Raw genomic sequence first — 21,373 nt, 5'->3', positions numbered from 1 at the left:
GCTAAGCTATTGCTGTCCGAGTAATTAAATCATTCGTTTGCGACTTAGTATTGGATATACGAAGGGTTAATTTGGGTATTGGTGGGTTTGTTTGGAAGGTGATGAAGTTTGTTGGGAATTGAAAATCGTTTGTTTAGAGAAAGAGGTAAGAGTAATTGTTTTAGTAATGAACAATAAAAGAAATGCTTCTATGAAGTGGAATATTAAGTATTTTAAATTAAACTTTGTATTGTGAAATATGTAAATAAAATAGCTTTCTTGCTTAATATATCTGTGAATTATCGTTAAATTAGTTTCAAACGAAGTCTGTATCTCGTCGAAATATTGAAAATTTCCACTGAAAAGCTTCCGAGTGCAAAGGGTTAAACAAAGTAGCCGTACCATTGAGAAAGGAATCATAGGTCAAGGGGTTATATCTCGCATGGTCATTTTCGGTTTTGTATTCCGCAGCGAACGCGGAAGTGGAAAGACAAGAAAACCGAGAATGACAGTTACAGAACCGACACAGATCGGCGCGAGCCTGGTTGCGAAACACGGAAACTAATACGGATCGGTACCGATACACCCATAAGAGTATTTCTTCCGCGGCGAGGCTCGAGCGACCGAAAACGCGGCTGACGCGGTCGTGTCTCGCGGATAATTCAGCGCCGGCGCGCGCAAAGGTTCACGGTACAGAGACAGAACCCGATCGTACTCCTCTGTAAACGAATATAAAGCTGCTTCACCGGGACGTGACGGACGTATGCATAAATCTGCCGCATGAATATTTACGGGGCCGCGGGAACAACGGCGGCCGAAGCTTCAAAAGCGGACGCGCGTCTTGAATGCAGCGGGGTATCGTTTATCCGATTTAATTGGTCGACCAACAGCTGAACTCGAAAGAAAGTTCTTCGAACCGAGCTCGGTTACATTCGGTGGTACATGCTCAAAGGAATAATCGAAGGATCCGAGTTAGCCCTTTGCGCTCGGAAGCTTTTCATTAGAATTCAACACTTTTCGATGAGATATGGATGACGTTAATTGTTTAGTGTTCGTTTATTTGTTGTTTAATGCTGAGTGTTGGAGCTTCAAAGACATTACATCTGAAGTCTAACTTTTAGGTTTTGAAGACTCGGTCTTTAAGATTTGACCTTGAAGCTTTAAAGACTTAGCATTTAAGGTTCAACTTTCAAGTTTCGAACTCTCGGTCTTTAAGGTTGATTTCACAAGTTTCAAAGACTCAATCTTTAAAGATGAACCTTGAAACTTCGAACTCTCAGTCTTTAAAGCCGAATCTTGAAGCTTCAAGGATTCAGTATTTAATGTCCAACTTTCACGCTTCAAAGACTCAGCCTTTAAAGATAAACCTCGAAACTTCAAAGACTCAGCCTTTAAAGGTGAATCTTGAAACTACTGAGAAAACATACGTAAATTAACCCTTCACGGAAGATTCTTCGAAATTTCTTGAAAACCGTAGAAAGATCCGTGAACCCAGGTAAAATCGTAATAACGATCGAATTCAGAGTCGGGTTATTAATAAAACACCCGAATCTAGTCTTCGTCTTCGATCAACGCAACGTCTCCCCACGTTTCTTACTTTACGAAACCTACACTCTTCCAATCCTAACCTAACCGACTTCAATAAAACAAATCCATGGATCCACTCGATTAACACCAGTCACACAAAGAGCACGCGCAACCCAGCGGCTCATGCCAACCGATCGAACGAAGTCGAAATCGCGAGAGCATACGAACGCAGCGAGAGGAATCCTCGACGAACGCACACGAGTATTCGAATTCCAATAAACAAAGCGGAGGAACGAGCGAGGAGGAGAGAAGCGAGAGAAACGAGGACACGAGCGTCCGAAGCGGTGTCCCGCCGCTCGGCGCAAAAGGAAAATGTCTAATTGCCAACGAACCCAGCGTCGTCTCTTTGATTAGCCGTGGAACAGTGAACCCGTCCGGTGTCCGAGGACTCGAAAACGCGGAGAGAGGCGACGGTGACGCGGAGAATTCCACCTACCGCGTCCACATCGATCCGACGAGACGTTGGCGCTGCGGCGGACGCGAGGCGGATGATGTCCTCGTGTGTCCTGGCAGCCGAGGTGTCCGGGTCCGAGTGGTTCCGTTGGGTTCGTCGGGTTCCCGGGTTCCTGGGGAACCGTCGGACGAGCGGACGAGAGGCCGACGACGACACGCGGCGAGGAACACGCGGACAACGGCGACCGGAGCGGCGAGAGAACGAAGGTGGAACGAAGACTTTGGTAGGACTGGCGTGATGCCCGGCCCGGTCGGCGGAGCCTGTTCACCAACTCTTACAGTACCCGGCATGCACCGTGGTTCCTTGCTCGGCTTGCCTCTCGGCTCGCCATCGTTTTGTATGTTTTGCCTGAGATCTGGCTGGCTTCGCCTCTCGGCCACGCCGGCCTATTCGCTGGCTGCTTAAAGCTGCCTTTGCAATTGACCAAGACGTTGCGGATTTCTGCGGAGTTCCTTTGTAGGTGGGAGATTTTCGTGATTTTTTTGGGAGAATGGTAATGGTAATAGATGATAGAAAGTGAGATGATAGATGTTTGTCAGGTGTTGTTGAGAAGTTGATGAGAATTGAATTGTTAAGGGTTTAATCGATGCAGTCTTGGAGGTTCTATAAATGGTTTTTGAGAAGTCAATTAAACTCAGTAGTTTTAGGTTTTGATGGATTTTTTTAGGGGAGAATGTTAATGGTACTAGATGATAGAAAGTGAGATGATAGATGTTTGCGAGGTGTTGCTGAGAAGTTGATGAGAATTGAATTGTGAATTGGTTAAGAGTTTAATCGATGCACTTTTGGAGGTTCTATAGATCGTTTTCGAGAAGTCAATTGAACTAGGTAGTTTTAGGTTTCGATGATTCATTTAGAAAAGAACATTAACACTACCAGATGGTCGAAATGACCGATTTCTGATTTCTTTTTGTGATTACTAAAATACCAGATGTTTCACTGAGCTGTTATTAATAAAATTGATTCATCAAAGCACGAATTGAATTGTAAGTTAATTAAAGGTTTAACAGACACATTCCTGAAGTTACTGAGAGTTTTCAAAAAGTCAGTGATCCTTGGCAAGAAAATCAATATTCATAGAAACAATGTTGTCAAATTCAGATTTGACTGACAGACAGTCGAAGTATGAAGCTTAACTAACTGAAAAGAACCCAATTTGATTTTAGAATTGTAAATTCTCTCGACTCGAAACCTTCATTCCCCAGCGACAGCGAAATCACTGTTGGCAGTTAGCGAGTGGATAAAGTGTTAATACTCCGCGGTCTTTTTTGCGGTTTGATGGATTTAACTTGCCAGCGATTCTCGCGCTGAAACTAGTTTCTGAAATAGGTGCGTTTCGATCTGACGTTGCGGTTGATATTGCCGCTCCCGGGGCAATACCGTAGTTCTCGAAGCGATATTGTAGTTTCCAAGGTATTGCTTCCCGGGACAACAGTCCTCAAAGCGAAGCTACGGTTTCTATTTCGGAAACTATCCTATCCATACAGAACGCCTTGGAATATTTTTAACACTGTAACTACCGAGCGATCGCAGCAACTTGTCTCTAAACTCCTATCAAAACCAGAACAATATACATGAAAGCTTTGTCATCGTTTAATCCTTTACCGAAATCAAACTTTCATGTTTGTTTCTAGTTGCAGAATGATTTGACTACTCAAACAGCAAGAAGTTAGCTTATTCAATATTATTCACTCGTTCGATATGCAAATTCACAGAATCTGCAGGTTTTGTATATTTTAAATTAAAAATATAATATTGAATCATTTGATTGAATTGCATTGTTATTATTGCAGAATGTCACCACATTAGTTAGCATTATTTATAGTATAGAAATGTTTTCAAATAATCATGGTTTAATTCAGTGAACTATAGTAACTCGATTTCAACGTGTTGAATCTTTGCAAAGAGTTAAATACTCGCAAAATAAACATTCTAAATTAAGTCAATTTGACCCAACTGCTAATATCATGGTTAAAACTCTATCTACCTGGGACAAGCGTGTAATTACTCATTCTGACTCATTCGAGTAGCTCTCAAGTTCACACTTTCTTTTCCTTTCATGTGTCTCCTTGATCATTCAATCTTTATAGAAGACGTCATCTGTGTCAAGGCTAGAAGAGATCTATTAGACTCAGTCCATGTAGGAACTTAATCTTTGAATCATTGTAACTTCAAAACAACAAGAAATAATTAACAATCCAGAAATATCGCGAAAATTGTAGCTTCAAAACAACAAAAAATAACGTTAACAGTCAAGAAATAATTTTCGCGATTTCTATAACAATAGAATAAAGTATAGAACAAACGTCCGTAAATCTAGCGTTAACCCTCTGCGGACGAAGGTTCTTTGAAACATAGAAAATCGTCAGTAGAAACTAAATTATATATCGATTGCTTAGATAACTGGAAAAAGGAAACTACACACTCATCTCCTGCTGTTTTAGTAATTAAATCATTCGTTAGTGACTTAGTGTTGCAAATATGAGCATCTGATCTGCAAAATATCGACACTCGTCCGCGAAAAGAAGAAATCTGTAAAGATAGTTCTGGTGTTGAACAAATTCACATTTATTCCAATGTTAGTAAATCTAGTGTTACTTAAGGAACAATAACCAGTAACATGGGACAGCTACTGTAAAATCGCCAGTCAACAATATGTCAACATCGGTTCAGTGATATCTATTTCAGATTTTATCTATCGAGTAACATGTACTTCGAAACACTCGGCACTCTTCCGAGGTATTTTATTATTACTTTGCAAGAAACGCGGGGAACGGGTTCAGCAATAAAATATCAACGACGTTCGTCGACTTTCTTGTCCGCCTGCTGGTTTTTATTCTTCCTCCTCTTCCGCAGAAAACTCCCGATCCACATCCGAGACGCGTTTCGTCGACCCGAGCAGCCGTTGTAATAGACGTATAACCGCCGTCTCGGAGCGATCGAGATTTTCGATTCTTCCCGAACTGGAAAAGCTTCTCCGGGAAACCTCCGGGAGTCTATCGAGATCGAGACTTTCAAGAGTTTTAAGTTCCCCGGACGAGCTGGGGGCTTTTAACGCTTCGACGAACCGTCTGCCGCGTTGATGTCCGCACGGAATCGATTCCGCGGCGTGTGCACTTCCGAACGGCGTTAGGAAAAGTTCCTTATGTTTGATATATCAGCCGTTTTCCCTGAAAGTTCGCGTCTCTCGGTTGCGAGGGTTAAAAAGAATCTGCGGACTTTCGCGACGTTAGGTGTGATAATGATGGAACGTTGGGAACTTGTTCTTAATGGAGATTGAGTCGCGCAGAAATTGTCTAACGCGAATGTCTAAATTATTCGGGCTTCTAAATTATTCGAAAATCTAAATGATTCGGAAGTCTAAATTATCTGAGGATTTAAATTATTTGAAAGTCTAAATGCTTTGAAAATCTAAATTATTCGAAAATCTAAATTATTTGAAGATTTAAATTATTCGAAAATCTAAATGCTTCGAAAATCTAAATTATTTAAATTTCTAAGTGCTTTGTAAATCTAAATTATTTAAAAATCTAAATGCTTTGGAAATTTAAATGCTTTGGAAATCTAAATTATTCGAATCCCTAAATCCTTTAAAAATCTAATTTACTTGAAGACTTAAATTACTAAAAACTCTAAATAATTCGAATCTCGATGCAAATGTAAATGCTCAACAACAGAATTATAAAAAAATCAAGTTATCAATCCGAAAAAACACCTGATCTGTAATTCAACAACATAACACATCTTTCCACACTATTTCCTAGTAAAAAACATCATCTACCGTAATTCTACCTCACGTACATCACAGTAATCCTCCTGTCCGAACATCTAATAAACGCACAAGTAGCCACAGTCCAGTGGTCAGCGTGAAAAATAATTTCCCTTAATCCTGGGCGAGTTTCGGGACGTCTCGAGTGTCTCGATAAGAAGGCAGAGTATCAAAAGAAGGTCCATTATCCAGCGGGAGACTGCTGTTTCCCGTCTCGCAGCACCGAAGTCAAACAGCGGCCGTTTCCCGAGCTCCTCGACGGAACAAAGAAGTTCCCAGACTGTTTGATCAACCGCCGTTACGCTCGGGAAACGGGGGAAATCCATAATTTCCATAAAACGTTTCGAACGAGGAGCGAGGCGGCCGAATAAACTCGAAAATGTCGGTTCTGTGTAACGTTTCCCTGCGAATAATGCAGACACGTATCCTCCTGAGCACACCGGCTCGAGTTTCTCTCGTTCCGACATCGGGACGAGACTCTCAAATACGGATTACTTTCTCGTGTTGCATTATTTAACTCTCGGAGAATCATGTTCGGCTCTGTTTGGACTATGAGCTGATATCGTTATTCGTTGCGACCGTTGAATCGTCCGATTGTTCTCTTAACACTTTGCGTACCGGTTAACCCTTTGAACTCTATAGGCTCCAATATTGCACCAGTTATATAATATTAAATATTCTAATGAGTCTTAAAGAAACTACCCTAAAGTTCTTAGATTTTCTACACATCCGAATTTTGTACTAAGGAAAATAGAAGATCGAAGGAATGTAGATAATAGGGTAATATAAGAATTTATATTTCTGTATAGCAAGGTCTGACATCGATTGTAATGAATGGCTACTAGGATTTGGGGCTTTAGAGCGTTCCATGGTGGAATTATGGTAGAATAGATAACAGTGTACACAGGTGTCGATGGTAGAGAAAGAAGTGAGCTATTATTGCGTAATAGCTAATAGACGGTGTACCCTAAAGCCACTACAGTGGCGTGTAGAGTAGCTAATAGATGACATACGAGAAAACCATCATAGCTTCTAGTAGTTAAAAAGCTAACGCTAGAACTGCCATAGTCCAAATGACTAGTTCCAGTTTCCTATCCTACTGTTACTAATATCAAAGTAGTAGTAGCTAAACGATGACATAGGCTAAAACCTCCATAGTGACGTGTAGAGTAGCTGAAGGATTATATCTACGAAGGACATCATAGCTTCTAGTAGCTAAAAAGCTAACGCTAGAACTACCATAATCAAAGTGACTAGTTCCAGTTTCCTATCCTACTGTTACTAATATCAAAGTAGTAGTAGCTAAACGATGACGTAGGCTAAAACCTCCATAGTGACGTGTAGAGTACTTAAAGGATGACATCATAACGTCTAGTAGCTAAAAAGCTAACGCTAGAACTGCCATAATCAAAGTGACAAGTTCCAGTTTCCTATCCTACTGTTACTAATATCAAAGTAATAGTAGCTAAACGAAGACATAGGCTAAAACCTCTATAGCGACGCGTCACCTAAAAGAACACCCACGAAAGCCACCATACTAAAAAGCCAGAGCTTCCAGCTTCCCTATCCAAGTCCCTAACAAAACTACCCCCTCAAACTGCCCTACAAAGGAATCCTCTACAAGCAAACATCGCAATGAATACTTAAAACCCAAAACAATCTATTACAATCTTCAAACCACTCGCCATACCGAATACTCAATAGCCCCAACAACAACCAAGATAACAATCATCTCCTCGCCGCACTTTCAGGATGCAGCTCGTTGTGAGCGGAGCTTAAGGACCGTCTGCAGTTCCCTGGCACGGTGCCCTTGCTGACCATCGCTGACCGTATGCAGGATCGACCCTGGCCCTCGGTTTTCTTAATCCTCTTTCCCTCTCATCCCCCAGCGACCCGCGATCCTCTCTCCCTTCCGCCCGACGCCTTTCTCTTCGTCCCTCCGTTCCACGCGATTCTTCCCTCTCCCGTGCGCCACATCCCTCCCGTTCTGCCCCCCGACACACCTTTCTCCTCGCGCACAATCCACCTTTTGGACACCGTTGCAACGCTGCAGCGAACGACAATCGCGTCGTTACTTTCTTGCCGGCGTGTCCCAAGGATTCCGGATAAAGAGCCGATCCCGCACGGTTCCCGACTCGTCTCCCGATGGACGTTAACCCCTTGACGCGCAATGACGAGCGAGAAGACGAAGATTTCTAGACTAATTTAACGATAGAACTACCGTGCAGAATGACTGGTTTTGATTCGTTTGTGGGATGAATGTGACTGAATCGATACGTTAAGTACATTAAAAGTTTCATTTAACATGAACGTTAGACGGTATAGAGAAAGGGTTAAATTTTAATGTAATAAAAACATAGATATATTTAATCACAATCACGATATGAAATTTATTTCTAGACTAATTCGACGACAATGTTCTTCATTACACACGGATCAAAGCAAACAACTTTTATCAATGTATTATCTTCAGACGAAGTTTCCACTTGAAATAGAATGGAAAATTGCATTTCTTCGAGATTGTCGATAGTCGGATATTACACGAGCAGCGGAAGTAAATAGTACGCCAAGGGGTTAACCTCCTACTTGCATCAGAAATCAAATACATCTTGTCATTAGCGCGTTGAATGCCTCGGGCGTCGCCGTGACCCCTAACCAAATGCAATCGCTATAATTGACTGAATTAAACAGTGCTCACTTGATCACATGTCTATATTATAAATAACATTACCTAATAGTGGCATTCGACAAGATAAACGAGCAATTCGTTTCAATTCAATAATCCGTCTCTCCTCGTTTCATATATTTTTATTGATTCTCGCGGCATTCGACGCGTTAATTCAATGATTCTTACACGCAAACCCAAAAACCGCCCACTGGAGTCTCAGAAGAGATTCCACGCTCGTAAAAAAACAAACTCCCTCTCGCTTCGGAAACTTCACACGGATTTCGCGATTCTAAGCGAGTCCCGACATTTCCATAATACCTCGTCTTCGGCGCTGTCGGGTAAACTTCGTTCCCCTTTGTTTCCTTTTGCCCCATGACCGTTTCAGGTCACGTTAATTCACCGATTCAACAGCGTCCTCCGTTCTTCCGACGAGTTTCCACTTCGCGTGGACAAGAACGAACTTGCCGGCTGTTTATCGAACTTCGAAGCGCGTTTATTCGCTTTAACGCGTTGACTGGCACGAAATTATCAGCGTTTTATGTGCCATTTACATCTTCGTAACAAAGGTAAATAGGAATAATTATCAACCTTTCGTGGACGAAGATTGTTTAGGGTACAGAGAACCTTCTGCAGAATCTGTGAAATTAGATATTGAATGCTTGGTCAGTAGGAAATAAGGGAACTGTACTGATTCCTTGCTATTTGAGTAGTTGAATCGTTTGTTTGCGACTGATCACGAGTTAACTCGTGTTTATAGTTCAGCTATTTCAATTTTGAAACGCAGGCAATATAGAATATTCCAAAATGTACAAAGTTATATACAAGATGTGTCGAAAATTTCATTTCAATTCATTATTCATAAAGTATATCGAAGTTCATTTCGATCGTTTCACTTTCATACAGAATAATCACCAATGACATGGCTTTTGTAAAATCCCCGGTCAATAATCTATTAATTACTATCTACCACAATTCTTACAATATTATCTAGTGATGTACGTCATTGAATATTTTCATTCGACGTCAATTATCTCATAAATTATAATTATTCTCAAGTTATTTCGAATCTCCGTTCACCAGTGACCGTGGCAATCAACGCGTTAATCGCGAATTATTCGAATCCTCTCGCATTCGCAGCTTTTCCCGCGTTCGCGACGAGTCAAGGATGTTCGGAGACATCCTCGAAACGAAGCCGAACTGCGGGAGGACGCGAGGGCGAGGGATATTAATTGAAAACGATGAGACTTCGAATGCCCTCGACGCTCAGGCCGCTCCGCCGCTCTCGGTCCCCTCCGCTGTATCCGTCTTCGTTTATGCTAATGAACCTCCGCGACAAGCGGAGCCTGATTCTCGTTAATCAAACGCGAAGCGCGGCCACTGGGTTGCAAATTCGAACACGACCCGATCGAACGACTCCGATCGCAAACGCGACGCGCACGAGTTTCGAATGGGTCGCGGTTCAAGTTCTTGTTCGTTTTGCGGACGGGGAATGCGCGGGGAATTGGTAATTGGCTCAGAAGAGGGAACTGAAAATTGGTTGAGACGAGAGAAAAATAATCGGTTAATCCCTTGCTAGTGACGAACGAGGCTCGTGACGATTTCTGGATTTAACCTTTGAATTTCGGAGGTGATTTTTAGTCATTATTTGCTTTGGTACAGTGAAGTTATAAAGTTTGATATTTAACCAGTTAACTGTGGAATTTAGTTATAAAAACCTCTCGTTCTGCGCGCAATAAAATCGAAAAATGGAGCGTGTACTCATCGATTGTGAAGATTTCTGGATTTACCCTTTGAACTCGGGAGGTGATTCTTTAATACAATAAAGTTTGATATTTAATATTAAATTTTGTACGACGCATCGTTGTGTGATATCAAAGTGAAGTACTCTGTTCCTCGATTGATCGATTGAATTATTTACATTAGTCGCAAGCATCGACTGCATTTTATCAAAGAGTGTTTTTCATTATCAATGCATTATCTTCAAATGAAGTTTCCTGTTGACGTAGAATGGACAATTTTCTTGCATCTCCTAACATTGAAATTTTGACGTTAACGTTAACATTAAAATTTTCAGCAGTCAAATTTACTTTTCGAAATTGTTGGAAGTGTATCCAGGTTTTAATTGACCCTGTATATTACAGAATCTTGCGTCGTTTGCTTTAAGTGCACAGAAACCGTGCAAACACTGAACCGAACGAAACCAATGCGAAGTAATTAGATTGCAGTTGAGGGAGTCGGGGAAAGGCAGCAATCGATTGCCGAAGCTCGAGACAAACTGTCCGCCGATGATCGACGAGAAAGAAGCAACCGATTCACGACAACATTAAGAGAAAAGCGTCGATCGAAGAGAAAACTAGAAAATTCGATGCGCCGATTGAGGAAACGAGGGGAAAGTGGAGATCGGTTGACAACGGAATTGGCAAAAACTAACCGAACGTGGACATTATGGAAAAGTGATTAATCGAGGAGAGAACCAGGAGAAAGTGGTAATTGGTCGAGGGAATCGAAGAGAAGAGGCACCGATTGACGGGAAGATTGGAGAATTGTAGCCAATTAATGAGAAATTAGGAACAAAATGGCGACCAGTCGAGGAAACGAGGAAAACCTAGGAAACACTCGAGTATCGCAAAGAAGCCAATTAACCATGGAAACGAGGAAAAGTATCGATCAGTCGAGAAGAGAATTTCTTGCGCATTAACAGAAGAGTCATCCTCGGATGATGACGCCGCGATTTCGGTCACGGTGTCGCGGAGATGCGTGTAACTTCGCTCGTCCAGGGTCACGCGGGGATGCGAAACTGCCGGTTTAGCCCCGGGCAACGTTCTAATTAATTGGACTAATGGAATTCGCATGCTGGGACGATAATGCGGGCTGCAGCGGAACTCGCTGAACAAAACTCGCCGGGCAATTGTACGGGTGAACGTGCTTTGCTTGCTTGCTTGCTTGCTCGTCGCGTGTCACATTAACGGCGTGTACTATTCGTGAAAAATGAGCCGTTCGCAGCGCGGATAGATCGACTCCACAGTTTTTGCGTCTTTCGATATTTTTTCGTTCAACTGACCGATTGATCGGTGCTCTGTGTAGATCGACAGTGCGTGCAGCGGAGGATTGCTACCGGTTCAGCGCGGAATAGTTTGATTTCATAGAGAGATACAGAAAATGGGAGATATATGTTGATTGGTTAATCCTTTGAACTCTCTAGGCTCCAATATTGCACCAATAATATTAGATATTTGAATGAATCTTAAAGAAACTACCATATAATTATTAGATTTTTCACGCATCCAAATTTTTCACTAAGAAGGAAAATAAAAGATTTAAAAAATGTTATAGCATTTCTCATTTTCGCTAGGAATACTATAAAAATACTATAAAAAACCATCTGGAATGCTAAGGGTTAACCCTTTGCACTGGGAAGTTGAGTGTTTATGTTTTAAGTTAAACTTTGTATTGCTATGGGAAATATTTAAATAAAATAGGTATGTTGATGAATTATCGTTAAATTAGTGTCGAACAATGTCGTCTATATCTCGTTGGAAAATGAATGTTTCTAGTGAAACACTTTCGAGTGCAAAAGGTTAATACAAACGATGAATCTGATTCACAAAACACCGAACGCACAGTGCAGAATCATACACCGAACATTTCCTATATATCATCAAGTCATCGACTCATTCACTGTGGATTCGATCGCAAAACAACGAATGCACAGTGCAGAATCATACACCTAAAATTTCCTACATATCAAATCATCGACTCATTCGCTATGGATTCGATCGCAAAACACCGAATGCACGCTGCAAAACCGTGCACCCAACATTTCCTATATATCATCAAATGATCGACTCCTTCACCGTGGATTCGATCGCATCAGCTAGCGAACGGCTCGAACAACGAAACGCGCATGCATCGAACGTGGGGCGGGGTGGGGGGGCAGCGTGACAAAAAAAAAAGCGGCTAATCAGCTGAGGCCGGAGTCGGGCTGCGTTCGGTGCCTTTCTCTTTCCATGCTTCTCGCCATGCCAATCAACTCTCGAAAGTTTCCGTTGCGGCCACCGCGAGCGTGTCTTTCACTCACCCTTTTATGCAGCAGCAGCTCGTTGCAGTCCCATGCGCGGTGATTTTGCCTGGCGGCCGGGCAGCCTCCGCCGCGGTCCACCTCTCGGCCGATCGGGCTCACCATTTTCCTCTCGACTGGAACAAGCGAGTAAACAAAGTCAGCCGGGGAAAAGAGGCGAACGAAAACAGAGCACCGTTCATCGCCGACACAATCGTGAGATTTAACGGTTCAACGGGGATTTCCTTCTTTCGCCGCGTTGACCCCTTGCGGTCGCCATATATCGACTCGGCGTTCGGTTTTATTGTGATACAAGTGAATTGGATAATTGAATGAACTATCGTCACTGTAATGAGTAAGTTGGAATGTTATTTACGTAGGTTTTACGCGCGATCGAAATTTGCCTGATTCGAATTTCTAATGGAAATTTGAATGTAGATTTCTTTTGTTTTCTGAGGTGTCATTGTTATTGTTGCTTTTAACACTATGCCGTCTGGTGATGCATTTTGTGCGTGCGGAGCTATCGAAATTTTGTGAAAATGGAGGGATAGGATTGGGAACTATTGAGATTAGTGGAACTTGATGGTTGATGATCTTCCGAAGACCTTTGATCTGAAGAAGCAAGACTATTCCTGTTTTCCTCATGTTTATTTTTCTTCTATACATCATTAAAGTATCATTCTACAAGTGAACTGCAGCTGTTTGAGTTCGAATTCATTAACTCGACGTTTGATGATCTCTCGAAGACCTTTCATCTGAAGAAGCAAGAATATTCCTGTTTTCCTCGCGTTTATTTTTCTTCTATGCATCATTAAAGTATCGTTCTACAAGTGAACTGCAGCTCGAGTTCGAATTCATTAAGAATATGATGTCTAATGGGAACGGCGATGTTTTCCATAGAAAAACGCGCAAACACCGGCGAGCCCGACGTTCTCTTTGACAGCGCCGTGATCGATATGCATACGTATGAGCCGGAAAGACGTCATCCGATATTCGCGATGATGACCCTGCACGGGGATCTTGCACGAGGCAAACATTCGCCCGGCTGTATCGTTGAACCGCGCTCGGCTGAATTCATGAATCGATCAGCCGATCTCGGGCAATGTTTGCCCGATAATGATTTCCCTCGGCGTCAAGCTGTATCGGCGGCCATCCATCCGCGAAGCGATGCGGGACCGGATTAATAATCGAGCGCTTCTTAAGGGGTGATTGCTTGATAATTTATGCGTGAAGCGATACCGCCGGGACGCGCGATGATATCGCTACCGGTTGCGCCGGTACTCTCCGAAGGACGATGAAGGGCAACGTGAATGTTTGCGGTGGATTTTGAAGGTTAACGGGAAAACGAAATATTAAGCTTGGAAGACTTGAAGATTGAAGATTAAGCTTGAAAGTTTCGGTGGGTTAGGGTGGCAATGGATGGGTTGAGTGTTTGAGTTGTTTGGAGTTTGAGAAGTGGAGTGAAGGGTTTTAGGGGTTGATGTGAGTTTTGGGGGTTTAAGGCTGAGCTTTGTGGACCTTTAGGATTTGAAGACTTGAGCTTTGTGGAACTCTAGGCTTTGAAGATTTGAGCTTTGTGGAACTATATGCTTTGAAGACTTGAGCTTTGTAGAACTCTAGGCTTTGGAGACTTGAGCTTTGCGGGACTCTAAGCTTTGAAGACTTAAGCTTTGTGGGACTCTAGGCTTAGATGATTTGAGATTTGTGAAACTCTACGCTTTGAAGATTCGAGCTTTGTGGGACTCTAGGCTTTGAAGACTAGAAACTTTGTGGAACTCTAGGCTTTGAGGACTTGAGCTTTGTGAAATTCTAGGCTTTGGAGACTTGAGCTTTGTGGAACTCTAGGCTTTGAAGACTTGAGCTTTCTGGGACTCTAGGCTTTGAAGGCTTAAGCTTTATAGAACTAAGATTTGGAGACAAGAACTATGTAGAAGTCTAAGCTTTGAGGACTCTAGATGTATAGAACTCTAACGCTTCGAATACTCTAGCTTTATAGAACTCTAAAGCTTCGAAGACTACATTTGTACAACTCAAAATTCTTCGAAGACTCTAGCTTCATAGAACTCTAAACTTTAAAGACAAGAACTACACAGAACTCTAAGTTCCGAGGACTCCAGCTTCACAGAACTCCAAGCTCCAAAGACTCGAGCTTCATAGAACTCCAATCTTCCAAAATTCATTCCCCCCGTTAATCTTTGAATCTATAAAGACTCAATCTTCGGTTAAACCTTAAAGCATCAAAGACCACCTCGATCTCCAAACCTTCAAGTCTTCAATCTTCACCCTTAAAGCTCCAAAGGCTCGAAGCACTTACAGCACTGTTACGTACACGTACATATCGCATGTTTCATTTGGTCGTGTGAAGCAAATGGTCCAAAGGAAATTGCGCCCGAATTTCGCGCAGCTTCGAAGCACGAAAAGGAATGAAAGGACTGCCGGGTTTACCGGGTCTGTCGGTACACAATTTCGCCTTTCAAACGGACGGAAGTTCGTATCGCTCGCAGCGCGGCTCGATATTCTCCGCGGAGCCCCTAATTCTCCCAGCGAACGTCTACCAAAGACTGCGCGAGACGTCGAACGAAGTTAGGCTCGCCGGCGGGTTGAATACACGCGGGATTTCTATTATTCCTCGCGCGGCTTTATCCTCGCCGCCCGCCGACCTCGCGGATATTTGAATAATTAACAACAACAGTACGGCCAACTTCCGCGGCTGAGTTCGCGTCCCTTTCAGCCGCGGTCTCAGGGATCAAATCGCTGGATCCGCGAGCCCACTCGTGGGACCGTCTTCTACGGGTCTTTCTGTTCGCTGATTGCCTCGCTGAGATCTCGTGTTACGAAAGGAATTGTGTGCGGTGGAATTAGGAAATTGTTATTAACACTTTGCACCAGAAAGTTTTTTAATAGAGATATTCAGTATTCTTCGATGAGATACAGACGATCTTTGAAATTAATGAGGAAATATACAGAAATTGAGAAGGAATTTTATTTGAATATTCCGTGTATTAGTGTATCATACAGAGATTAATATTATATATAAGAGTTTGTAATTTTGCAAATCAAATCGAGTGACTGAGAGTCTCTCGAGTGCAAAGGGTTAACTTTTGTTGGTGACTTGATTATGACCTATTTGTTTGGTTGTTTCTTGTAACTGTGTGTATGAGTAGTTATATCTAGGTAATTGTCAATTATTATTGTACATACTATATATAATACTTTAATTATTCATTTGATCAAGGATATTAACACACGTCTTTTAATAGTTCAATATCAAACCTGAACGATCAATGCTACTCATTTCTTGTTGAAAACGACTGCACACGTTCGTATTGCTTGAATAATACAAATTGCAAATGAAAATTTAAATTATCTATCTTTCAATGATAAAGGATCGATGATCGAAGAGATAGGAAAGGATGGAATATTTCTTGTCCAAGTATTTGTATCATGTTGCAAGCATGTGGCGAAGAAGTTTGGAATGTTTCATTCAATTTACGGTGTCGAGGGTGGACAGAAATTGATAAGGTACACGGTTGGAGGATGGGAGGAGGGACAAGGAGATTGTGTACATACTTGGGCTGTGAACTCTTATATCGCTGTCGCTGGGGCTGGAGACTCGATGGTCGGTTAAAGAAACGACCCTTAAGGGTCCGGCTGGGCTGATCAGTCGTTGAGTGGAATGGCCGCCCGGCGACGTTAACCTCAGGTCCTTCCCTTCGTTGCTGTTCAGCCTGAAAATTTCAACAGAATACGCTATCACTATGCTACAGTTGTGTTTCACGGTTTCTTCAAATTTTGTTGTATTATCAGTTTCTTGGGTATTTTTGGGTACTATGAAACGTAACTGAATTTTACTAAAAGTGTTGGAATATTGATGAAGTTTGAGAAAGAAGAAGATAGAGAATGAACGTTAAACTTCTGGTAGGTAAAACTATAGTAATTTGAAGTTATAGATCTTGTATTAGCTTTTGAAGTTCAAAGTTTAGACATTGATAGCTTGAGCTGTCGAGGTTTGAGAGCTATAGTTTTCGAGAGTTCAGAGCTACAGCTTTCAAGACTCCAGGGCTACAACTTTGAAGACTCTAAGGCGACAGCTCTGAAGCCTCAAAAGTTACAGCTCTCAAGACTCCAGAGCTACAGCTTTCAAGACTCTGAGGCTAGAGCTCTGAAGACTTTAGAACTAGAGCTTTGAAGACACCAGGGCTAGAGCTTTCAGGACTCTAGAGATAGAGCTTTGAAGACTCCAGAGCTAGAGATTTCACGACTATAAAGATAGAGCTTTCAAGACTCTAGGGCTATAGCTTTCGAGACTTCAGAGCTAGGGCTTTCAAGACTCCAGAGCTACGGCTCTCAAGACTCCAGAGCTACAACTTTGAAGCCTCAAAAGCTACAGCTCTGAAGACTCCAGAGCTACAACTTTGAAGGCTCTAAATCTACAGCTTTCAAGACTCTAAAGCTACAGCTCTCAGAACTCCGGAGCTACAGCTCTCAAGACTCCAGAGCTACAGCTCTCAATCCTCCACAGCAACAGCTCACAATCCTCCAAAGTTACAGCTTTCAAGCCTCCGGAACTTCAGCTCTGAAGTCCCCATCCCCATAGCTTCCAAGCCTCCAGAACTTCAGCTCTCAAGTCCCTATCCCTACATCTTCCCACCTTCCAGAGCTACATCTCTCAAAGCCCCAAGCTCAAGACCACCCTCCACAAAACTAACATTGACTTCGATATCAAATCCACGTACCAAACATCATATCCCCACATTCTCCATACAAACGATCACCCCATAAAACTACTACTACTAAATCCTACTCACATGGAGGGAGAACTAGTGCCGATGTCCCCGCTGCTAGCAGCTCGCAGAATCTGAGAGCCGACGGTCACATCGTTGTCCGACTGTCTCACCGACTGCGGGGTGGACTGATGAAGCGGAAGGGGCTGCCTGTGCGAGGCGTTGCCCCTTGGCAGCGGAAGGGTCGACACGCCGGCCGGCGCCGGCGGCTGGGTCTGCGTGTTCTGTGCCAGCTGCGACGTGCTCACCGCCCTCGGCGGAAGCGGGTCCCTCCCTATCACCGACCCGGATCCGGAAGCTGCGAACAAAATATTTCACCTGATAAAACTTCGGCCGACGCCGGCTCTACGCCGCTGAAAAATTTATTCGCCTCGGTTACTGCACCCCTCTCCTACGTGAATTCTTAACTTCCGCTGGAGGAGTTCAACCCCTTGCCCTTAACGCCGCCGCTACTATCTGTTTCTCCGACGATATACTCGGTTGCTATATTCTAATCCAACGAATTCCTGTTTTTCTAATTGGCTGGTATCGTTTCTAGTTTTTGAAACTGCTTGTTGTTTTGTTGGGTAGTATTATCTTTAAGTTTTGGAACTTCTAGTTTCCTAGTTCGGTAATATTACTTTTAATTTCTGAAACTTCTATTTTTCTAATTACATGATATTATTTTTAATTTCTAAAACTGCTACTTGCTTAATTAAGTAATATCATCTTTAAATTTTGGAACTTCTAGTTTCCTAATTCGGTGATATTACTTTTAATTTCTGAAATTTCCATTTTCCTAATTAAGTAGGATCATCTTTCATTTTTAGAACTCCTATTTTTCTAATTAGCTCATATCATTCTTAATTTCTAAAACTGCTACTTTTTTAGTTAGGTAATATCATCTTTAAATTCTGGAACTTCTAGTTTTCTAGTTCAGTAATAATTACTTTTAATTTCTGAAACTTCCATTTTCCTAATTAAGTAGTATCATCTTTAATCTCTAGAACTCTTTCTGCTATACTTGAAGAAATTTTTCTACTACACTATCCTACAAATCAAATATTTAAAGCATAAAAGTAACAAAAGTCACTGATTCATTTAAACAAAAATTTTTAAAGAAATTATTTTACTATACACAAACTAAGTTTAATAGATACGCTCTTTCTATACAAAAATTTTAAAGTCAACTCGACTGCTTGGTTATTCTACTGTTAAATGATACTGTATATACTTAATTCATTTAATGAAATACAGTGACGACTCTCGAGACCAGAATTAACAAACCTGAACGTTGTTGAATTTCTTTGAAAATTCAACGTTAACTCTCCGCTCTCGGATATTTTAATATTGAATTTCAAATGTCCCCTCGGACGGGATTTCCGAGCGCAAAGAGTGAAATTAAATAGTAAATCGTCGGGCAAGGGGTTTTCACGTGGAAGTTTGTGGTTCTCATTTCTCGCGAGACACGTTACCTTTGGTTGCACCGCTACATGGATTTGTGGGAACTTTTAGCGGCGCTTTCAAGTTTCAACTTCTCGATGACGCGCGGAAACCGAGTTTCGTTGGCTGTGTAAAATACAGGGAGGTTAACCCTTTGTCTCTCAAATTTTCAAAACGATGCACCATAAAACTTCGTACCTCTAATTCTTTCTCTGGAATCCACCTTAAAATCTCCACTACCAATTGATTTTCGTAAACTAACAATAAAGCAAACAATATTCCATTGTCCCATTCTTCGATTGCATAAAAATTGTAAAATTCCGTATTTAACGTTAAGTCTTGAGTAATCTGTCAATGTATGAAATGTGGAAATAAAATTTGTTCCTCCTATTTTGTGAACAGATTCCTCGTTAAGTTGAAAAAAATGTCATCTATATGTCATAGAGATAAATCGAGTATTTCTAGTGACAAATTTTTCGAGTGCATAGGGTTAAGAGAGCAATCGCCGTGAAAAGCGAGCAGCGCGAGCGAGGAGTGATAACAACCGCGCGATTTATCCGTGGAAATACGAGCGTCGATTCGGAAATGCGTCGGAATGAACTGGACACGTTGAATTCAATGGTATTTATCGTTCATTTCCGTTCGCGCTTAGGGAGGGATGTCATCAATGCTGTTGATGCATTGAAAATCAATAGGTCTAAATTAGACCTGAAAAATTCAATGCGTGCGCGCCGGGAAACGTTCGGCTCGTCTCTCGAACTGACTGTGGAAGTTCAACGAAGGAAATAGAATTCCCAAATAGTTTCTGGAACTAACAGTGGATTTCGGTGTGGAGAGTTTTTGAGTTTTTTGGGTTTCTGATAACTTCGTTGAGTTTCAGAGTAAAATGAAATGTTAATGATATTGAACGTGTGATGTTAATTTGCACTCTGGAGCCTTTCAGTTGTTTGATTTGATCGAAGAAAATTGTAAAATTGAAAATAAAATATTAAATATTATATGATGTGACGTAAAATAGTTCACATAATTTATGCGATTTCTTTATGTTGCAAAAGATATCATTGACATTTCATCAGAAAATAATGAATATTTATTGAGAAAGATATTCTGGAGTGCAAAGGGTTGAGTTTGAGGAATGACTAATGTTGAATATTGAAAGTATGAGATGTTAAAGTTTGAAAATATTAAGTATGGAATGTGAAATATTAAAAACCTTAGATGTTTTATTTAGAGATTAGATATTAAATATCAGAAATACTATCAAATATGAAAGATATAAAATATTGAATACCAGGAATACCAATCACTAAATATCAAAAATACCAAGTATCAAATATAAAAGATATGAAATATTGAATACCAGGAATACCAATCACTAAATATCAAAAATACCAACTATCAAATATAAAAGATATGAAATATTGAATACCAAGAATACCAATTACTAAATATCAAAAATACCATCTACCAAGTATCAGAAATATCAATTCCCAAATACAAAAACCTCCAACTAAACATCAAAAATATCACCCATCAAATATCAAAACCACCAAACACAAAGAACCACCGACTAAAGATAAAGAATCCGAAAACACGAAACCTACATCAAAACAAACGGTTCGAGACAAAACAATCGGTCGTAATTGCGTAGTAAGCGAACCATCGGTTCATTCCTATAATCGAGGCGTACGGGCGCAAGTTGCACGCTAATTAGAATCGGGACCAATTATCGTGGCCCGTTCGAGCGGTTAATCCCGAATACAACGTTAATTCGCGAGCGTAACATTCCCATTGAATCGTCGGATGCCAACGGGACACGATTACGCGACGGGACGGCGCGCGTTCGGTGCATCGAAATGGCGCGCAGCATCCGCGCCGTCCGATCTTCGGCTTCTCGGTGAAAAACGACGCAATCCCGGGACTTTCACCGCAGGAATTCCTAGCTCGCGCCTCGTGCCGATCGCCGCTATTATTTATTCTTGCATCGAGGAGCGCGCATCCCTCGGACGAAAGCTATTCGCTTGCGACACGCGGAATCGACATACTTCGACTCTCTTGCGTTGACGATCGAAATTGTTTGTCGAAATTCTATTACGTTAGGTCGTCCTATAAGTTTGTGTCGTTTGTTTTTCTGTTATGTAAAATAATGTTTTATTAGTGTACTGAATGTCGAGCGATTTCACGTGGGATACGAAATGGTAATAAATGTAATATCGAAGTATTTGAATTGCGTTGGAATTTTGGATGGTTATCTTGATAAACTGCTTTAGGTTGCATTGTTTATGATGTATACGCTTTTAAATGAGCATTGTTTCATTAGTGAATGGCAGTAATTCGATTTGGTTGGTCATTCAACGTGTTAACATGTTGAGGAAAAACAGCGGTTATAATATGTCAGTTATATATCACTATATATAAAAATGTAAAAATTATATATTATATATTATATATTAAATATTAAATATTAAATATTATATATATTAAATATTACATATATTATATATTATATATTAAATATTATATATTATATATCATATATCACTTATTCTTTGTATAGTGATACTATATATAGTGATACTATATATAAAAGTGGAAAAATTATATATTATATATTATATATCACTTATTCTTTGTATAGTGATACTATATATAG

The 21,373-nt window shown here is 41.2% G+C and overlaps 1 protein-coding gene across 2 annotated transcripts in view; it reads right to left on the bottom strand.

Annotated features, from left to right (window-relative positions):
- LOC116434683 (uncharacterized) overlaps nt 1-21,373 on the bottom strand; it is a 294,137-nt gene that overhangs the window by 24,481 nt on the left and 248,283 nt on the right. For both annotated transcript variants that reach the window (XM_076371565.1, XM_076371566.1), the window contains exons 13-15: nt 17,323-17,596; nt 16,085-16,242; nt 12,536-12,651 (exon numbers count right to left, since the gene is read on the bottom strand). In XM_076371565.1, coding sequence (XP_076227680.1) covers nt 12,536-12,651; nt 16,085-16,242; nt 17,323-17,596 — 548 coding nt within the window. The remainder of the gene's footprint in view (nt 1-12,535; nt 12,652-16,084; nt 16,243-17,322; nt 17,597-21,373) is intronic.

Source organism: Nomia melanderi, chromosome 10 (genome assembly GCF_051020985.1).
Source record: "Nomia melanderi isolate GNS246 chromosome 10, iyNomMela1, whole genome shotgun sequence".
In the NCBI taxonomy this organism is placed as follows: domain Eukaryota; kingdom Metazoa; phylum Arthropoda; class Insecta; order Hymenoptera; family Halictidae; genus Nomia; species Nomia melanderi.
The sequence above is the reverse complement of the archived record's forward strand: the minus strand, read 5'-3'. Positions and strand labels throughout refer to the sequence as shown.